Raw genomic sequence first — 20083 nt, 5'->3', positions numbered from 1 at the left:
CTTTATACAGTACTAGTCACTATACTGTGGGCAGGACTTTGCTAAAATTGAAGAGGCGTAGCAGAGGGTAATCAGACTCAATTCGGCCTGCAAAAAGGGGTGGTAATTATAAGGAATGGTAAATTTGGTTGCAAAAGCTTGCTTAACTTGGTTCTACATAATTTAGAAAAAAATGACAATGTGAATCATAACTCCAGAACATGTGAAATGGAACTAAATCTGCCTAAACTGTGGTTTAAATATTGAATAAACTTTGAAATCAATAAGAAAAATCACCTGGCATATATTAAAATTGAAAACAGTCCTAAACAGATAAAAGCCCATACATTTGAAGCTGAACCCAAGCAAAAATCAGAGTTTCTGCTGCTTGACAATGGAAGGCATTTTGCAGAGTTTGCAGCCATAGTGCAGTGTCCTTTGGTTGAAGATACACACCCATAACTGGTCAGTTCAGTCCACAGTTTAGGAGTGCTCCTGGATTCCTTGCTGATGTCAAGTGCTCACATAGCAGGATCCATGGATAATGCTCTTTGCCAACCACAGATGGTAAGGAGGCTCTGTCCCAGTCTGGCAGACAATCCAGGCTCAATTATACATGCCTTTGTCACTTCCTGGTTTGAACACAACCACATCTACTTCTGCATGAAGCTCTCAGCCATCAGGACACTCCAATTACTGTAGAATGCAGAAGCACATATCCTCAGCAATCTGTGCTACAGTGTCCACAAGTTATCCACTGCTCATTACACTGTCTTCCTATAGAATAGTGTGTTAAATTCAAGATGTTGGTCCTTTTCTCCCCAAGGGACTCAATGACTTGGGCCCAGGATATCTAAGAAATTGCTAAAAGAGTTGGGCTGAAGTATGTGGTCAACAACATTGCTTCTCAAGCACTCAGAAGCAGTTCGCGACAAGGGCAAAGCTCACTTATGCAGCAAATGGAGCTCTCTCATAGGCTGGCCCAAGATTCTGGAACAAACTCCTATAGGAATGAAGAACCACCTCAACACTCACTCTCTTCCATTCCAAGTGCCAGATGTACTACTTTGACCTCATTTTCACTAATATAAACACATAGCAGAGTATAATTTATTAAAAACAAAAACCTGCACATGCAATTTCCTCACTGGGTAGAGAATAAGAGCAAGGATGAGATACACATAACAGACGTTAGTCATGTTGCTTTATGCACTACTGGTACTCAGATACTATAGGGACGAGGTTAGTATAAGAACTGGACTGAAATATGATTGTTTTGAAGATGAGGAGTGCCAGTAGTTACAGGTACTAGACAAACTGCTGAGCTGAGATAATGAAAGAGTGTATATGTTCAATGGCTATTAGCCAGGATGGGAAGGAATGGTGTCCCTAGCCTGTTTGCCAGAAGTTGGGATTGAGCAACAGGGGATGAATCACTTGATAACCTGTTCTGTTCTTTCCTTCTGGGGCACTTGGCACTGTTGGAAGACAGGATACTGGGCTAGACGGACCTTTGATCTGACCCAGTAGGGCCATTCTTATGTTATGTTCTTATGATGATTTTTATTTCCAATATTTCCTATGGATAAAATGGCACTAAAATGCATTTGTTTTCTTGTATTACTTTGTACTCAAGTTTTAAGGAGTAGATGAAATGCAATACTTGTGTGGGGATATCTAAGAATTCACTGGTATCACAAAAGGATTTCCCTTTGAACAAAATTGATGTTACAAAAGAAGATAGTTGAAAAATTCAAAGGTTGTGGGAAGAAGCATCCCGAAAAATTCCAACCATTAAAGCAACAAATCACAGAATCTCACAGTTCTGAAATAAAATTATTAAAATATGTATGTGCACACACACACACCACACGTGAAATTGTTGCCTCCCTTCCCCAAAGAATTCCACCATTTCAGGAAGTAGAACCTCTCTTTTCGTATGTTGTGTAATTATTTAAGTTGAAGAAATTTATTCCTCTCAAATTGTACTGATTTGGTAGGGCAGGCTGAGAGTTACCTCCTGTAGAGATATACTATTCTGGGGAAGTGACAATATTAATCCAGCCATTACAAGGCTGCTCTAATTAAGAAACTCCCCTGTGTACTCTGTGGCTATGTCTACCTGAGAAATTAGCATTAAAAAAAATCCCCATAACCAGCATCCACCATAAAGTGCTATAGTTATAATGTATTTCAATTTTAGACTTACAAAGCAGTAAGAGCTGTATTGTGATTTTGTTTTAGTGCTCATGAAGTTACATTTTAAATGGTTTCTGTTACAATACCCAATTAAAACAGTTACACATTTAATGATCATGCAAAAAAGATAAATGTGAGTTAAGAAGACCACGGATTCCGCCAGTTTCATGCTGAAATTTTGACGGGGCAGGCAGATGAATGAGCAGGTTAACAGCTGTAAAATTTTTCAGAACCTTAAACAGCCAAATGAACTGCAATGAAGGCTTCTGAAAAACTGATTCAGGTTCTGTAGTTTCCACATCGGAGTGTTGCTCCTTTAGGATTTCTGAAAGCATGTGCCACACCTCATCCTTCTCATATTTTGGAAGGCACTTTAGATTCTTAAACCTTAGGTCAAGTGCTGTTGAAGTGCTTTAGAAATCTCACATTGGTACCTTTGCATTTTGTCAAATCTGCAGTGAAGGTGTTCATAAACGAACAACATATTCTGGGTCATCATCTGAGACTGCAGTAACATGAAATATATGGCAGACTGTGGGTAAAACAGAGTGAGAGACACACAATTCTCCCCCATGGAGTTCAGTTACAAATTTAAAACATAACTTTTTTTTTTTTTTTTTTTTTTTAATGAGTATCATCAGCATGGAAGCATGTCCTCTGGAATGGTGGCAGAGGCATGAAGTGAAATACGAATGTTTAGCACATCTGGCATGTAAATACCTTGCAATGCCGGCTACAAAATTGCCACACAAATGCCTGTTTTCATTTTCAGGTGACATGGTAAATTTGAAGTGGGCAGCATTATGTCCTGTAAACGTAAACAAACTTGTTTGTCTAAGCGAATGGCGGAATAAGTAGTAGGACTGAGTCGACTTGTAGGCACTAAAGTTTTACATTGTTTTGTTTTGGAGTGCAGTTATGTAACAAAAAAAATCTATATTTGTAAATTGCATTTTCACAAAAAAGAATGCACTATAGTACTTGTGCGAGGTGAACTGAAAAATGCTATTTATCATTTTTGCAGTGCTAATATTTGTAATCAAATATAATATAAAACGAGCCCTGTACACTTTGTATTGTTATAATTGAAATCAATATATTTGAAAATGTAGAAAATTATCCACAAAATATTTAATAAATTTTAATTGGTACTCTATTGTTTAACAGTGCAATTAAAACTGATTATTTGTTTAAACCGTGATTAATTTTTTTGAGTTAATCGCGTGACTTAACTGCAATTAATCGACAGCCCTATTTTTTATACAAGGCACAATTAGCCAGCAGAACCCTTTGGTACAAAATATTGAGTCTAAAACAAAAAAATAACTGGGTATTTATGTGGATGACAAGAATATCTGAAGAAGAAATATTAGTTTTGGAAATTCACATTTCAATGTTCAAGCTGATCTCTACCACAAGTTAGGAACACAAACTTTCCCTGAGGTTCATGTCATAACCATTTTCTGAAGAGTTTGTTGCACCTTCTTCTGAAATATCTGGTTCAGGCTACTGTAGGAGAGGGGATGGAAGTCGAGATGGACAACCAGGGCCAGCTCTACAATTTTCACCACCCCAATCAGCGTACTGAATTGCCGCCGCAGATGGAGGGGGCCGTCTGTGTGCCCTTAGGGTGGCAGGTGTGTTTCTGCGGTGGCAGCAATTCGGCGGCAGCTTCTGTGTTTAGCTGAAGCTGCTGCGGACAGCTAAATGTAGAAGCTGCTGCTGAACTGCCGTCACCGCAGAAATGCGCGAGCCGCCCTAAGGGCGCATGGACTCTCCCTGCTGTCCGTGGCAGCAATTCGGCACGCTGCTTGGGGGCAAAACAACACAGACTGCCGCCCCTTGCAGAATGCCGCCCCAAGCACCAGCTTGGAATGCTGGTGTCTGGAGCCAGCCCTGTGGACTACTGATCTGACTCACTATGGCAATTCTTATGTTCTTATGAAATGCTTAAAACATTGAACATTTATAGCTGGTTCTGAAACATTAGTTTGGGTTCTACAAAACATATCCATAAGGTTCTTATTATTTTTGCTATTTCCCAGTCTTGTGACATTGTTACTGGAATTTTCCCCCGATAAACATACAGGCCTAAAAATGCAGTTTTGTCTTCTTCCATTTTCTAACAAATTTAGATAGTCTGGCTTTCAATAGAATATATTTCTTCAAGTTAAGCAATTTTCTCTTAATTTTTGTTTAAAACGATTGTGTCAATTATTGTAACAAGAACTAAGGGATACATATGGTACCTGATAAATGCTATTACCTGCATGTAGGCCTTGCACATACTACACTTTCTATTGCACTCAAGTCCCAGACATACCACAATTACACATATGTGCAATCTAAAAATGTAAAATGCACCAACCACAGAAATATTACAGCAGACAGAATATAGATTAAGTTTTATTTTCTGAAATGTTATTCTGTTATTCATATACACTATGCTAAGTACAGGTCCTTCCTTCAAATTATCAGATTAATGGAACGGTTTAAGTCTTAATGTTATAACAAGGTTACAGATATGAAGGTGTCATCTGAGTGTTGTCATGATCTTTTTCTTCACACTTCCAAATTGCCAGGTAGTTTCAAATAATGGTGTTTTTCGGTCCTATTTCTCCCCAAGTTGGGACAGCTAAATACAAGAAGAGAAAAAAAAATCACATTGTCAATATTATTTTTTAGCCCAATAATTCAGTTTAAAAAGCAAACTTTTTTTTTTTTTTTTTTTTACAATAGTTGGTTGCTATTTACAAATAAAAGAATGCTAGTTAAGAGAAAAATGTAAGGTATAAAAGCATTGGTTTATTTTGTCCTGAAAGTACAGTAAAAATGAACAGCTCTGGAATGTCTACTAAACAAAGCCAATCTTCCATAAAGAGAAAAATCTATAGCCACACAGTTGAGTACAGAGCTGTCAGTTTAATAGCATACACTAAGGACTCTCACCCCTATGAAGTAAGAACGTGCTTAGTTCTGTCAGATGTATTTAAATACCAATTGATTTGCTTTATCTACCAGGAAATGACTAACAAAGGAAGAAATATAGGTGATGGGAGGCACTGCAGTGCTAAGAAATGCTCAACAGTGTCCACTAGGCTGAGCAGCTCTATACTGTTGGAAAGCAGTGTGGAGAAATTGATATTACTGTTAATTAAATCTCACGGTCATTTAAGGGCTTATTCCAAAAGGTATGGGGGACCTGCAACTCCCACTGCAGTTCACGGGTGTAGCACTCTCAAGGTCAGGCACTTAGGCTATGTCTACAGTTACTGGGGACCGATGCTGCTGCGATTGATGCAGTGGGGGTCAATTTAACAGGTCTAGTAAAGACCTGCTAAATTGACTACATATCAGTCTTTGGTCAACTCCGTATTCCACTGGAAGGAGAAGAGTAAAGTAAGTTGATGGGAGAGTGTCTCCTGTCAACGCAGCACAGTGCGGTAAATTGACCTAGGCTATGTTGACTCCAGTTACGTTATTCATGTAGCAGGAGTAGTGCAACTTAGGTTGACTTACCCTGGTAGTATAGACAGAGCCTAAATGTGAAAAGCTTAAGCCAAAGCTTTCAAAACAATGTCAGATGGAGGTGTTTACCCCGCTGGGGTATTTCAACAGCTAATATGGATTGACATGTGAATTTGGAGGAGTTCTGTGAAATCAATCCATCTTCTCTATAACAGTTTATGTTACTTGGAGACATTTAATTAAAGCATACTTGATTGCAAACCATATTCATCTGTTACATGTGCACTTGCTAAATACCCATTTACAACTCAGGTTTCTTAAATTTTATTAGCAGCAAAGAGTTCTGTGGCACCTTATAGACTAACAGAGCTATTGAACAGAGGTATTGGAGCATGAGCCTTCGTGGGTGAATACCCACTTCGTCGGATGCATGACAAGGTGCCACAGAACTCTTTGCTGCTTTTACAGATCCAGACTAACACTAACGTTTTATGAGAATCTTTTTTTAACTTTTACCAGTTGATCTTTATTTCAATTTGCATTAAAGTGTTTAAAAAGTTCAATTTCTACAACCGAATCCAATAAAGTCAGCTATGGGATATTAAGGCAATTAACTCAAAATATTGAAAGTTTAAAATGATATTAGTGGTAACTTACCTGTTTTATAAACTGTGCAGCATTGAAAAGTTCACTGCAGCCATATAAGACATGTTTGCCTTGTTTGCCCTGTGCAAAGAAAAGATAAGGAGAGATCGGTTTTAATAAAACAACGTGGGTGATTAACTGGTTGTGTACAAAACAATAACTTTAGCAGTCAGAGATCATGTGAGGAACTTGTTCTTCTAGTATAAAAACTATGTTGCTGATCAAGGTAGGACAAGTAAATGCCTCACAAGAAAATAAAACAATGTTGATTAAGTGGAAGAAATGGGGAAATAATGGGACAAAGTCAGAAAGCAGAGAAAAATGAGGCATTCTTCACACATGTAAATCAATTAAATAGAGGGCTTGTCTACTGGTAAATTAATTTGGGCTAAGGTAGGGTGTGGATTTAAAGCAGAAGAGATATTTTGCAATAACTTCCTGTCTAGATCTTATTCTGGAATAAGAGGGCCTTATTCTGAATTAGGTTTTATCTATATAGGTCTTAAAAGGTGTAAATTTAAGAATTAAAGTAATCCAAATTAAGGCCATTTTAATTCTGAATAAGAGCACAGTCATGGGGGTTAATGCAATTTAACTTTAAAAGTTAATTTTATTAATTTTCCTTAGTGTTCCTATGTAGATAATCCCTAAAATGAATCCACTCCCAAAATGGACTAAGCAAAATTGGTATAGAGCCTTCTTATTCTGGAATAAGAACATCCACACAGGGAATTAATCAGGACCAATTAATCAGGACCAGCTTCCCATATAGACGAGCTCAGAATCTAATTGTCAGTCTTTTGTTACAACTTTTAAAAGGATATAAAATCTCCATCTGAAGGACTTCCTCCTGAGCTCCCACAGAAAAGCCATACATCCTTGTTTTATAATATAAGGCATTGTTATAAGAATGGTAGTGTCATAAACAGATGGTTAAGGGTTAATGCCTCTTTTACCTGTAAAGGATTAAAAAGCTCACCTAGCCTAGCTAAAACCTGACCAGAGGAACCAATGGGGGAACAAGATGTTTCAAAAGGAAGGAGGCGAAGGTTTTTTCTTGTTTTGAGTTTCAGTTTCAGCCAGAGTGAAAAAAGATCAAGGACAGCCTTCTTATCAGAGGTAGTAGTTTTTAGAAAGGAATAAACAGGTTTATGTTTATTTCTTTGTAAACTGTCTTATTGCAATTAGAGGAGAACTCAAATGAGTATTTTTTTGTGTAACTAAATTTGTGCCCAGAGGGAACTATCCTCTGTGTTTGAATCTGTTGTCTGTGGAGTAGCTGGTATGCTAATCTTCACATAGGGTTTTCTTTTACCTTTCTTCTTTAATTATTAAAAAGCCTTTTTTTATACCTGATTGATTTTTTCTTGTTTTTTAGATCCAAGGGGATGGATCTGGACTCACCAGGGAATTGGTGAAAGTCTCTCAGGCTACCCAGGGAGGGAAGGTTTGGGGGAAAGGGAGTGATCCAGACACTGAAAATTCTGGATGGTGGCAGTGATACCAGATCTAAGCTAGTAATTAAGCTTAGAAGTGTCCATGCAGGTCCCCACATCTGTACCCTAAAGTTCAGAGTGGGGAAGGAACCTTGACAGGTAGCAACACATTATTATTTGTATTACAGTAAAGCCTAACCCCCCCAATCTACAGCCCATTACATGACAGGGAAAAGTCTAATACAACAGTACATTGAGGATAAAGTCCCTTATCCAAAAACAGAGGTACCACATCCATGTCAATCTACTATACTACTACTTGCTCATTTAAATACAGTAACTTTGGATAAAACATTCAATTTGCAGTGACTATAAATTGTGTTTGTTCCAGCAACATTTTCCTAATAGTTTCTAAGTCTGAAAAATCATCCTGATTCTTTCATCTCCAAAATGTGAATATAAGATGTACATGAAATATAGAAACAATGAGAAAATATTTCCAGTATTAAACTGTTAACCAAATCCCTTCAAAAAAGTAGACCCATAAGTGCAGATTTGAGATCCTCCAGTACTTTCAAATATCTGTGTTGATGTTATTTTGCTTTTTCTCACTTTATAACCTGTTTACAGTGACGAGGAGGAGGGGTTTACCTCATCATGTTGTCTCCCATCTATGAAAACACTGGCTGTTGGAACTAAGAGTGGTCTGCCAAACCTTAGGGAGGAGGCAGCCTGGCAGCTTGCTAAAACATTTTATCTCTTTTTTTAAAGACAGGGAGATAAACTACGTCTTCCAAAGAAAGTTAATTAGTTAAAGACACTGGGCATTCAATGTGTATTTGCATGTATACAAAAAGAAATCTTTTCCCTTGGGGCACTGCAAGTCTTATAGTAACGAAGGTAATGGAATGAAGAACTTTTTAAACTCTTGTAATTAGCTGAAATATAGTTCATTACTGTGATCACTGACATTGTCATCAAATATATTGCTATTTGAAAGCTGTTTGGTGGCTTTTTTGAGATGACTTTGGGTTTCAATGCAGTTCCTTACAGACATATGTCCACATCATAAACATTTCCAAAAAGGGTATTCTTACCCAAGATTAATAGCTCTGGAGAACTGATTACTCCAGATAGTCTCTAAGAAGGAAGAGTTGTGGATCATTGGTGAAGCACTGCAAGGAAATTTGCACGGCTTCTACCCTGTGTTGTTTCCATTCCATAGAGAACTACAAGACCTGTGAGTTTAGGGCTATTGATCTAACTTTCAAAAAGAAACAGCTACTTGTAACCACAGTTCTTTGGGATGAATGTAGACTTCTAGTCCAAGCAGGTGTGTGCGTGCACCAGTCTTTTGCCTAGCAGTACCCGTAGAAGGGTGGCGCTCATGTCCGTAGCACCTTCCCTGGCTATAAGAGGCAGAGCCACCCTGACACCACCCTCCTCAGTTCCTTTGCACCGAATATCCAGAGTCTACCTAAGCAAGGATTGTAGGACTGCTCTTCTGACGTTAGCGTCTGTTCTGGAAGAAGCAGTGATTGCATAACGGTCCATTAATGTGTGTACAGACAACCACATGGCCGCACTACAAATGTCCAATATGGAAATGCCATTAAGGAAGGCCACTGATATTGCTTCTGCTCTCATCAAATGCATCCGTATCTGCTGAGGATGCACAGCCAATGCCATCTCATATGTACACCTGATGCAAAATGTTGTCCATCTAGTGATGATCTGCACAGACACCACTTGTCCCTTCATGCGGTCTGAATATGATACAAATAGATGAGGTAAAACACAAAAAACTTTTCAGTCCTGTTCAGCCAGCATCGAACATCTAGTGTATGGAGGTGTTGCTCCTCCCGAGAGGAATGTGGCTTGGGGAAAAATACAGGTAAATACATGACTTGGTTCAGGTGAAACTGAGACACCACCTTGGATACAAACTTTGGTGTGGCCGAAGAATCACCTTGTCCCTGGAGAACTGCCCAGACATCAGGACCTACAACTCTTATACTCTCCTGGCACAGGTAATAGCTATCAAGAATGCAGTCTTTTGAAACAAGAGGGGCAGCAGGCAGGAAGCAAGGGGCTCAAATGGAGGCCCCATTATAGCCGCTAAAACCATGTTCAAGTCCCACAAAGGGGCCACCTCTCTGACTGGAGTACGCAGGTGGAGGAGACTTTTCAAGAACTTTGTTTTGAGAAAACAGATTTCCCTTGGATAGGGGGATGAAATGCCGATATTTGGCCTGATTCCTGAAGGTGCTACAGGAAGCCTCTATCAGATGGGACTGATGGGCCAAGGACCATGCAGAAAACCTCTTCCAGTTTGCCCTGTAGGTCATTCTAATGGAAGGTCTCCTGCTGTTAAGTAGGACCAGTTGGACAGCCTCCAAAAAAAAAATCCTTCTTCCTCTCTAAGCCATGCAGCGGCCACGCCACAAGGTGCAGAGAGCTGATCACTGGAGCAGGGTGCAGCCATGATCCTGTGTGAGGAGGTCGGGCTATAAATATGTGAGGTTGTAGCAACAGCCACACAGATCTCTGACTATACCTGACAGGCAGTAAAAAGGAACTGAGGGGGGAGTCGAGGCAACGCTGCCAGGTTACAGGCATGAGGTGTGAGTATCTCCCTTCTTCGAGTCCTGCTGGACAAAAGGCTCCAGCATGTAAACATCTACTTGGAATACATGTCTGCATTTAGCCGAAGAAGAACATCAAAGCACACTTGTTTAAAATTAGGGTTGTCATGCTGCCAGTGATGCCTCAGTCCTGGGTTTGGGACATCAACATTTCTTCCGTGCTGATAAGTTCTGATTCTGTAAATATTAGACTGAGGTATCAATGAATGACTCAGACAGACGATTACAAGAAGAAAGTCTTAGAGAATAACACTTCCATTTACATACACAACTTGGAATGACTGGAAAGAAAAATGGTTTTTATACAGGATTTGAATAGGATTCTAACAAAATATTAGGGTCAAAATCTTCAAAACTGACGGCAAGTGTGACTATTTGCGGTCTAATTTGCATAGACACTAAACTGCTTGCATAACTTCATTTGTTTTGCATTCAGAGCACCTTAAGACAGACATGTACACACATGGGTAATTGTGCAAGAGCAATATGGAAAAATTACTCCTAATTTTGTTCAAATATCTCTTGAGTCTGGCTGCAGTTCTTTAAACACACAAAATGTATTTAGCAATGCAGTATCTGTCTGAATGAACATATAGTAAAGCTAATCAGAACATTTTCAGTAAAATAAATTTTTGTCATACTGTATGCTGACCTATCAAAGCTGAGATTTTTTACACAGACATCAGTTTTGATGAAGTTTTTGTTGTAAAGGTAGAGGCAGAGGCAGAGAGAGAGAGAGAGAGAGACTATCATTCTATAGCCTCATGTTTAGGGTACTAGCCTGGGATATGGGAGATCCTGATTCAAAGTCCCTGCTCTGTCTGATTAATCTAGGATGAAAAACCCTGAATCAGGGAGGTGCAGGGACTTAAACCTGTGACTCCCACATCCCAGGCCAGCGCACTACATCCACACCATACCAAACAGCTCAGATTTTTGACTGGGACATGGACATTTCGACAATTTTGCTTTTTCAAAAACAAACATAAGGCTTTGTTTTCATTCCAATGCAGAATGAAACATTTCAAAACCTCCAAAGTTGCCAAGAAACAGAACTGTCATCCTTCAGCTCTCCAACACACACATTTTTTAAAAATATATCATTTTAAATAAAACATTAAGCTTATTCTAAAAAAGTTAACCATAGTGGTTTAATCATCAAATATAAGATCAAAGTACTTAATTTAAAATCCAGTACTTGGTTGCGACATTCAAATCAAGATTGTATAGCCAAACAATTATTGGAGATGTATTTCAAGCTATATAAAATAACTTAACTGATTTTCAGATTAAATTCTAAGCTCATTATGGGAATCAAACAAAATCTAAATGTAAAGTCATATGGAAAACTCCACTGGATCTAAAGCTCCTGTGATATAGCATACTACTTGACAGAAGTAAGGATTCAGACTTAATGTCATTCAGTCTTATAAACAGGGATAGAGCACCTTAAAATGGCTTATGAGTAAGAGTTTTATTACTAATACCCAACACACAAAATTTTGTCTTTTAAACAGATCATCAAGACCAGTGATCTGCAGAACCTATGACCAGAAAGTTTTACAACAGAAAACACAAGTTTTTTTTATGATGTTGAAAAAGATGCTAGGAAAAAAGCTGTGTTTATGCCAATTAACCTTAGGCAACCTTTCCTTCCATTTCCATATATGCATCAGATTACTGTGATTCTCCTTAATCCCCAAGGGCTGATTTTAACCTTCTTTTGAAGCTTAGTTAATACTGCTACAGGCAGATCAGAAGATGAGCGAGGCAAAATTATCCTTTCCTCAGAGATGAACAATCCTTGTCTGGCTATGCTGGAAGGAGGACAGGAGACATGGATGTGATTTAATTCAGTGGCTCTCAATCTTTCCAGACTACCATACCCCTTCAGGAGTCTGATATGTCTTGGATACAAATGTTTGAGAACCACTGGTTTAATTAGTCTGCAACTTTATTCCTACATGTCTGGGGGTACTCAACAGATACACGTGTACAGTGCAGGGAATTCCAAAATAATTTACATATACTAAGGATGAGGAAACTCCTGTCAGCCCTCCCTTTTTACTCATCTTGGTGCCCAGCTAACCTGCTGCTGGGACTTTGCCAGTCCTCCCCCCCAAATAAGGATTAAGGGAGGCTGTAAATGGGGGTGGGTTGGCTCCTTGCTGTACCAGCCATGGGAGGCCCGAACCCCATTTCCACTCCTTTAAAGAACACCTCCCTAAATCCTTTACTAATTCATTTTATCTGATCACTGTATCCCTTCCCTACACAGTAACTGCACTGGGGTGTACAGGATCTGTGGATTGATACACCAGCTGTGTATCTCTAAGAATCTACTCTACCTTTCAAGATTGCTGATTGCTCTTTAACATGTTTTCATTTGATAACCATACAGAATAGTGTCTCGAAGTATCTGTGGTGATCTTCACTTGATGAGTTTCCATTTACTGCTTTAAACTAAACTGTCTAAAACGAAGTTTCTGCCAGCAGCCCAATCCTCTCATCAGACTGACTTAAGCATGGTTTGAAAGAAGCAATCTCTTAGGGAAGCAACTGCTCCCAAATCCCTCCAATGATTGGCAGTAGTAGTTGCCCTGGCAGTTTTGGTATTAGCTGGGCTTCAGCAATCAGCTGAGAGGAAAATATACATAGTTTATTTTCTTTAAAAGCCATCAGAGCAAAACCCCTAGTTGTAGCACCTCCTCCCCTTGATTTGAGGTAAGTAGAAATGTATAGGAGAATCTCAGCTTTTATTTGAAAACTAGATTCTAGCTTCTTTTTGAGAAGACAGATTTGACCACAATGTATTGGTAAACTAATCACTATGGTGCTCTAGTTCTGCAGAAAGTGACTGGGCTGAGTCCTAAAGATCTGCTTTGCCCATTCAAGACGTCTTATGGAAAATGAGTCAGTTAAGTTTACATTATACCGCAAAGAAGCACCTTGCTAACTTCCTGAAGGAGTCCAGGCTCTTCACTGCAAAGATGATGTTATCCTCAAACAGCTTCATTTGCCATTTATTATAATTGTTGTTTATAGTATCCTGACATTCTTGTTAGTGCCTTCAAAATATTTCCTTTATTCACCTTATGTCTGTTTACCACCAACTAGTTCACCAAAGATTAGTTGTTCTGGTGTTTATTTTTCAACAACTTGTGGGGCATGAGTTGTCCAGCTGAGATGCACATTCAACAGCATTGCCCGTATTCCAGCAGTCACACATGAACCAGTACTGTTACTTTTTTTTTTTTTTAATTTCTCTTTTCCAACCTCAAGCAATCAAAAGCTAGTCCATGTCTTTGCAGCATATAGTACAGATGGAAAGCACTACTATACTATACAGTTTGTTCTTTGGCAAAGCCAAATGTCATGTTGCTTGCACACAATCAATCATAGAAACAATCCAATAAAGCTTTCTAGGTAAATGACTTCAATATGTTTTTTAGTGAAGATTTTTCCAAGGTGGGTAAATGTCACCATGCTTACTGCTATACAGTTAATTCTGATGCATGTTTCAATAGCCTGTTTGGTGTCTGCAATATATTCAGCATTTGAAACATTAACTGTCACATCAAAATGAGACTGTTGTAAAACAAGATGCCACTATCTGCCAGCCTGCTCTGAGTAGACTACAAGTGCAGAGTCATGCACAAAGAGCAGTTGGCTAATAAGAGCTTTTAATGCATGCAGATTAAAGTTACTGAAGAATATTCCTGAGTAGCATCTAATCTTTAAGCACAGGTGGTGAAAACTGCTTTATCTAACTATTACCAATCAAAATTAATCAAACAAGGTTGTGAAATAGTATCAAATGCGATGGGGATTGGAGTACTCCAACCATATTATATGATTTCATATAATTCAGGGTCTTTTACCTCAATCTTCATATTTCCTACTGATTAGCAAAGCTGATAGTATCAAAGCTATTTGACAGGGCAGTACACTTATGTATAAAGATCTCTGTTCCCTGGATGTTTCTGACCATTACTAGGCAGCAAATATTATTTTAGTAGTGATGTGTTGTAAATGAAAACTACACTGTGACTCAAAGCATCATGATGATGTTCAACAGTCAGTTGAGAAGAACTCTTGACATTGCCTGTAGTGTATATTTGAGTAATTCCTCTACAATTACAGTTACTTTTTGAGCTTTTTCATCTGTCAAGAGTGATGAGGTCAACATTTTATCTAGAAAATACTTTTTCCTTGTTCCTGAACAGCAAAGAGAAATGAGGTTAATGGTCAATTCATCACATCTAAATTTACAGATTTCAATTTATCTATTACGTAAAACATTATTCTAAGGTGAAACAATTTGGAATGTAGTATAGTAGTCTAACTCTCAGCTATATTGCAAGTTTTGTGGTTACAAAACTGCAGGCAGAGCTAATATGCATTCATCATTTCAAGACCAAAACCCAAATTTGCTATTGATTTTTTTTTCTACATAATTTTTTCCAGGTTGTACATAAACATAAGCATTTCAGCTGAACTTAATATAACAAACTCCCACGAGATTGAAAAGATAAGTTACATAGGCTACAATTAGTTGTAATCAGTTAACTATAGGATATAATTGGCAAAATGTACTTAACCTTAATGTAGTCAACAAGATTTTGATATTCAATGTAGTTGCCTCCTCCAACTACAAAAACAATTGCCTAAAATACAAACACATAGAAGAAGAGATAATTAGAATATGCAATCAAATTTCTATAGTATATGGAGTTTAACTAAAAATGAGATGAAAACCAGTTTTATTAAACAGCAATTTTTTTTTTTTTAACATGGAATTTTCAAAAGCAAACAAATAATGAAGCAACAAATAATTTGGGCCATCTGTTAATCTTACAAACCTAATTCTACTTAAAGGATCTATTACAAAGGATAATACTTGAATTACCAATCCTGCAATTACAATCATTTAGGGGACAGAAAATCACAGGCTTCAAACAAAACAGGGCTGTAAAATTTTCCTTATCTAATTTAGCTTTTCAGAAGATTTTGACGTTTCAAATATTTCTTGATAGAAGAAAATAGAATACTCTGAATCTATGAGTTACTAATTTTTACTGAGATAACCATTAGTGGAAGTATTTTTAATCATTGTTTTGGCACTGGTGGAAGGTTAAGAATTAAATTTGATAAAGATGCTCTGTCTTCTAACACTGCTGTTACTATTAAGATATTTTAACCATTTTTTATTTTCTTTTAGATTCTCATTTAATATTAGAAGGTTTAATAATCTAACGACCACCTAAGAATAGCAACATATTCTGGGGTATGTTCAAGAAAACTGTAAAGGGGATGAACTATTAGCTTTTTCCCTCCTATTCATGAAGTATCCACAAACTGGTGGATTTTTACTAATTTGTTCAATGTTGAAAATTATTTGAATACTTTATGTGAACATATTTCAGCCTATAAGTTATTTGCAACATAGTCACTGACTATTTGCTATTTATGATGTATGGTTACTCAAGTAACACGGTATTGTTTTTGGTCTTCAAGTGAATACAAACCAAAAGAGAAGGGAAACCAAAGACATTTCAAGATGGCTGTGCAAGCATTTTCACCTCAAACCTTAGCATGAATGTGTTAAAATAAATACTCATGAGATTTTTGTTTTAGTAAACATCACTGTGAAAATAAAAAACCCACCACTTTCCACAAATGTTTGTGGAAAATGAATTAAAAAGGCAGCAAATGATTAAAAACAATTTGAGTTGTTACTGGAACTATTGCTTACAAATACCGTTTTGCAGAATCCAGCTATGTGTAAAGACTTATGGATGACTAAATTTAGAGAGGCATTGTGTTCTAAAAGGACTAAGTATAGGATTGGGAGTTTAAAATTGCTGCATTCTAATTATGGCTCTATCATTAAATCACTAATAATTACCTTGCAGGGGTATTGTAAGGAGTAGTTAATGCTTGTACAACCCTTTGAAGATGAAAAGAGCTCTCCAGCATAACTGCTAAGTATAATTAATAATGAATATAATTAGACTAGTGATTTTGCAAACAGAATCTCCCATTTTCTGAATTCACAACCATGAAATGACTGGAACTTTAAAAAGTACTGATACTATAATACCTAGATCTTGATTTGGAAAAAGTATGACTTACCTCCTGGAATGGATTTTTGTTTCTTGGAACTGAGCTGTAATAAAAATGAACTGCATTATAAATGGAATAGTTAGGTTTTTACTACCGATATAAATATAAAAATATTAAATGAGTATATGCAGATGCACAAAATTTACACAGTACATTCTAATAGTTGCTGGTTTTTTTTGTTTTTTTTTTTTGTTTTTTTTTTACAGAGAGTTATAAAAAGACACTTTAAAGGTCATATTTCTCAAAAAAGATTTGATATAGAAATTTCATTCATTCATTCAATTAGCTCAAATATATAAAATTTTTATTTCTTCAGTTTTGGAAGACTAGAGAATTTTCGCCTTGTTTTTTAGTACCATGTGAACAAGTGAGAGCTCCATAGATTTTGTAAGCGGTGATGCAGCTGGTGGAACTAGCTGTGAGAATTCTGTTAGATAAATCACTAGTGTTCATGGAAATCAGTCAAATCTGTGACCGTTCCTCTCAGACAAACTGGGTTTCTTATTCACATTAGAAGGGTTAACAGGTTTTCCAGTCCATCAAAGGAAGATTTATGGGACAAATTAGGTTGTCTCACACCAGAATAATGGAAGGTATTTCTGAATATTGAGAATAAGATACAATGTAACCCAGGGGTTGGCAACCTTTCAGAAGTGATGTGCCGAGTCTTCATTTATTCACTCTAATATAAGGTTTCGCGTGCCGGTCATACATTTTAATGTTTTTTAGAAGGTCTCTCTCTACAAGTCTATGTATTATATAACTAAACTAGTGTTGTATTGTAAAATAAACAAGGTTTTCAAAATGTTTAAGAAGCTTCATTTAAAATTAAATTAAAATGCTGATCTTACAACACCGACCCACTCAGCCCGCTGCTAGTCTGGGGTTCTGTTCACCTAGGTCAGCAGTGGGCTGAGTGGGGCCTGCGGCCGGGACCCCAGCTGGGAAGGGTCTGGCAGCCAGAACCTCAGACTGGCAGCAGGCTGTGTGGGGCTGGTGGCTGGGACCCCAGACTGGCAGTGGGCTGAGCCGCTCAGGGGTTCCATCCTCCAGCTCCTGCCAGCCGGGATCCCGGCTGCCGGACCCACTCAGCCCAGTGCCAGTCTGGGGTCTCGGCCCTGCCCACATAAGTGGGTACCTACCTTCTCCCTAGTTCTGGCCCATTCTCTTCCTCGTGTTTGCACTGAGCTGAGAGTTGGAGTGGACCAAGTACAGGGCTGGGGTGAAGGGTCTGGCCAGGAGCTAGAATGAAGGAGGGGGCTCAGGGTTGGGGCAGCAGGTTTGGATGTGGGGACACTTACCTGGGCAGCTCCCATGTGTGTGAGGGTGCAGGTGGGAATGAGAGTGAGGGTGCAGGGCTCCCGTTTGGTGCTCAGGGTGGGGTGGACGTGTGCAGGGTGCATGGGATGTGGGGGTGCAAGAGTCAGGGCAGAGGGCTGGGGGCATGTGAGGGTGGTGCAGGTGTCAGGTAGGGGGTGGGTATGTGTGGGGTGCCAGTCAGGGCTGGGTCATGGGGGTAAAGAGTCAACAGAAGGCTGGGTGGTACAGGGCTCAGGGCAGGCCTGGGGTGTGTGAGGGGCAGTGCTCAGGCTGGATGACTGCCCCCCTGAACCCCAACCTCCCCCGCTCCTTGCCCCGACTACCCCCTCTTGGACCCCACTCCCTATCTAAGCCTCCCTGCCCCTTATCCCCTGACTGCTGCTGTAGGACCCTACCCCCTACCTGTCCCCTGACTGCCCCAACCCTTATCCACACCCCCACACCCAGACAGGCATTGGAGTCCAGGGAGGCTATCTAACCGCTCCCTGCTCCCTGACAGGTCCCCAGAACTCTGGACCATCCAACCCCCCCCCCACTCCCTGCCTCCTCCAACCCCTCTCCACACCCCTACCTCCTGACAGTCGCCCCAGAACTCTCGACTCATCTAACCCCTGCAGTCCCTTGTCTTCTGACCACCATTCCAGAGACCCCCCCAACACCTAACTGCTTTCCCAGAACCCTCTTTGCTCCCTGTCCCCTGACCCCTATCCATCCCCAAACAGACCCCGGGACTCCCATGCCCCATCCAACCCCACTGCTCCCTGACTGCCCCCTCCAGACACCCCCGCCCCCTAATCACCCCCCAGTATACCACCCCCCATCCAACCCCCCCCGCAGCCCCGGAGCTGGCTCCCTTACTATGAGGCTCCTCGCTCATCCGGAGCCCTGCTGCCACCACCCCCGCGCGCGCAGCCCTGCTCTGCCCTGCCCCCAGAGTGCTGTGCGCACGGCAGCAGGGGTCCGGATGAGCAGGGAGCATCTTTCCCTCCCCATGGAACCAAACGCTGCCCCGAGGGAGTGCCTAGCCCCAGCCTCCGGAGCGCTGCGCACGTGGCAGCAGGGCTCTAGGGGAAGGCGGGTGACGTGGCAGCGGCTTGCTGCACTCGGGCTGGTACTCTGGCCCAGGACCGTGGACCCTGCGGCTTGCCGCGTTGGCAGGATTTTTAATGACGTGCGGAGTCCCAGCAGGCAGCCGCGTGCCATTAAAAATTGGCTCGCGTGCCATCTTTGGCACACATGCCATAGGTTGCCGATCCCTGATGTAACCTCTGGATCACTGTGGGCTGCTGGAAACTTGGATCACTGAGCCTCTGGAAATAAAGTCTAGATGTTGGTATCTCTGAAATGGGCAGGAGAACTGAGGAATAGAGTTTGGTTGAGTTAGTAGATCACACTTTTTGGGTAGTGGATTATGAAGATTTATATATTGAAAATATACTTGGGCAGAGGTTGGGTGAATGTAAGCAGACTGATCAGTGCACAAAGGAGAATATAACAGATAAAGGGATGGATTTTAAAACAGAAGGCTGCAACTTTATGGTGTGTGCGTGTGTGTACGTGTCAGAAAGAGAAAGAAACCCTTAGGCTTTACTTCAGTCCCAGCGCGTATATTAAATGGCCTCCATGCCAAATAACCAATATTCATGGCTGGTCCCCCTTCCGCCTAATTCCTAGGATTCAGCTCACCTCATAATCTTCTTACCCTCTCTTCAGAAAAGGGGATGGGGGTAAACATGAAGGGTACCTCATGCTGCAAACATTTATGGTCTCCCCTTCTTCGTGCAGGCTAATAGGTTCTACTAGTTATTCCCTGAGTCTCTTGCGCAAGTTGATTTCTGGGAGTTGTCTCTTTAAGCCTCTTATCCACACTGAACACCAGCTTCACAAACATATAAACTCATGACTTTTAAATTCCTGTCCTTACTCTTTGTTAACCTGAAACCAGGCTTCCAGAGTGCTGCAAGGAAGGCAAAAACAACTGCTAGGCATCTTGTGAATCTTGCCCTGGGGGAAAAAAATTCACTCCTGATTCCTAAATCTGGTGATGTGGTCAGACTCTCAGCATGTTGGAAAGGCAGTCCAAACTATATTTCCATTACAGGACAGGGAAAGTGGGGATGTTGCACGTCCAGAGGGCTTCAGGGACAGAGAAAGGTGGGAAAAGCACACAAGATAATCAGTCAACTCCCCCAACTGCATACCCAATAGGTAGCTGGGAAACTGAAGAAATCTCTTCTTTCCCTGAACCCCGTTTCCTGTACATTG

At 40.0% G+C, this 20083-nt stretch overlaps 1 protein-coding gene across 2 annotated transcripts in view; it reads right to left on the bottom strand.

Moving 5' to 3' along the window:
* Positions 1–4571: 4571 nt before the first annotated feature.
* Positions 4572–20083, bottom strand: part of SCFD1 (sec1 family domain containing 1) — a 152399-nt gene continuing 136887 nt past the window's right edge. Inside the window, exons 22-25 of one of the 2 annotated variants that reach the window (XM_075065500.1) lie at positions 16508–16541; positions 14974–15039; positions 6304–6372; positions 4572–4813 (exon numbers count right to left, since the gene is read on the bottom strand). In XM_075065500.1, the coding sequence (XP_074921601.1) occupies positions 4790–4813; positions 6304–6372; positions 14974–15039; positions 16508–16541 (193 nt within the window). In that variant the 3' untranslated portion in view covers positions 4572–4789. The remainder of the gene's footprint in view (positions 4814–6303; positions 6373–14973; positions 15040–16507; positions 16542–20083) is intronic. The other variant, XM_075065501.1, reaches the window with a different exon arrangement.

This window comes from Chelonoidis abingdonii, chromosome 4 (assembly GCF_003597395.2).
Source record: "Chelonoidis abingdonii isolate Lonesome George chromosome 4, CheloAbing_2.0, whole genome shotgun sequence".
In the NCBI taxonomy this organism is placed as follows: domain Eukaryota; kingdom Metazoa; phylum Chordata; order Testudines; family Testudinidae; genus Chelonoidis; species Chelonoidis abingdonii.
The sequence above is the reverse complement of the archived record's forward strand: the minus strand, read 5'-3'. Positions and strand labels throughout refer to the sequence as shown.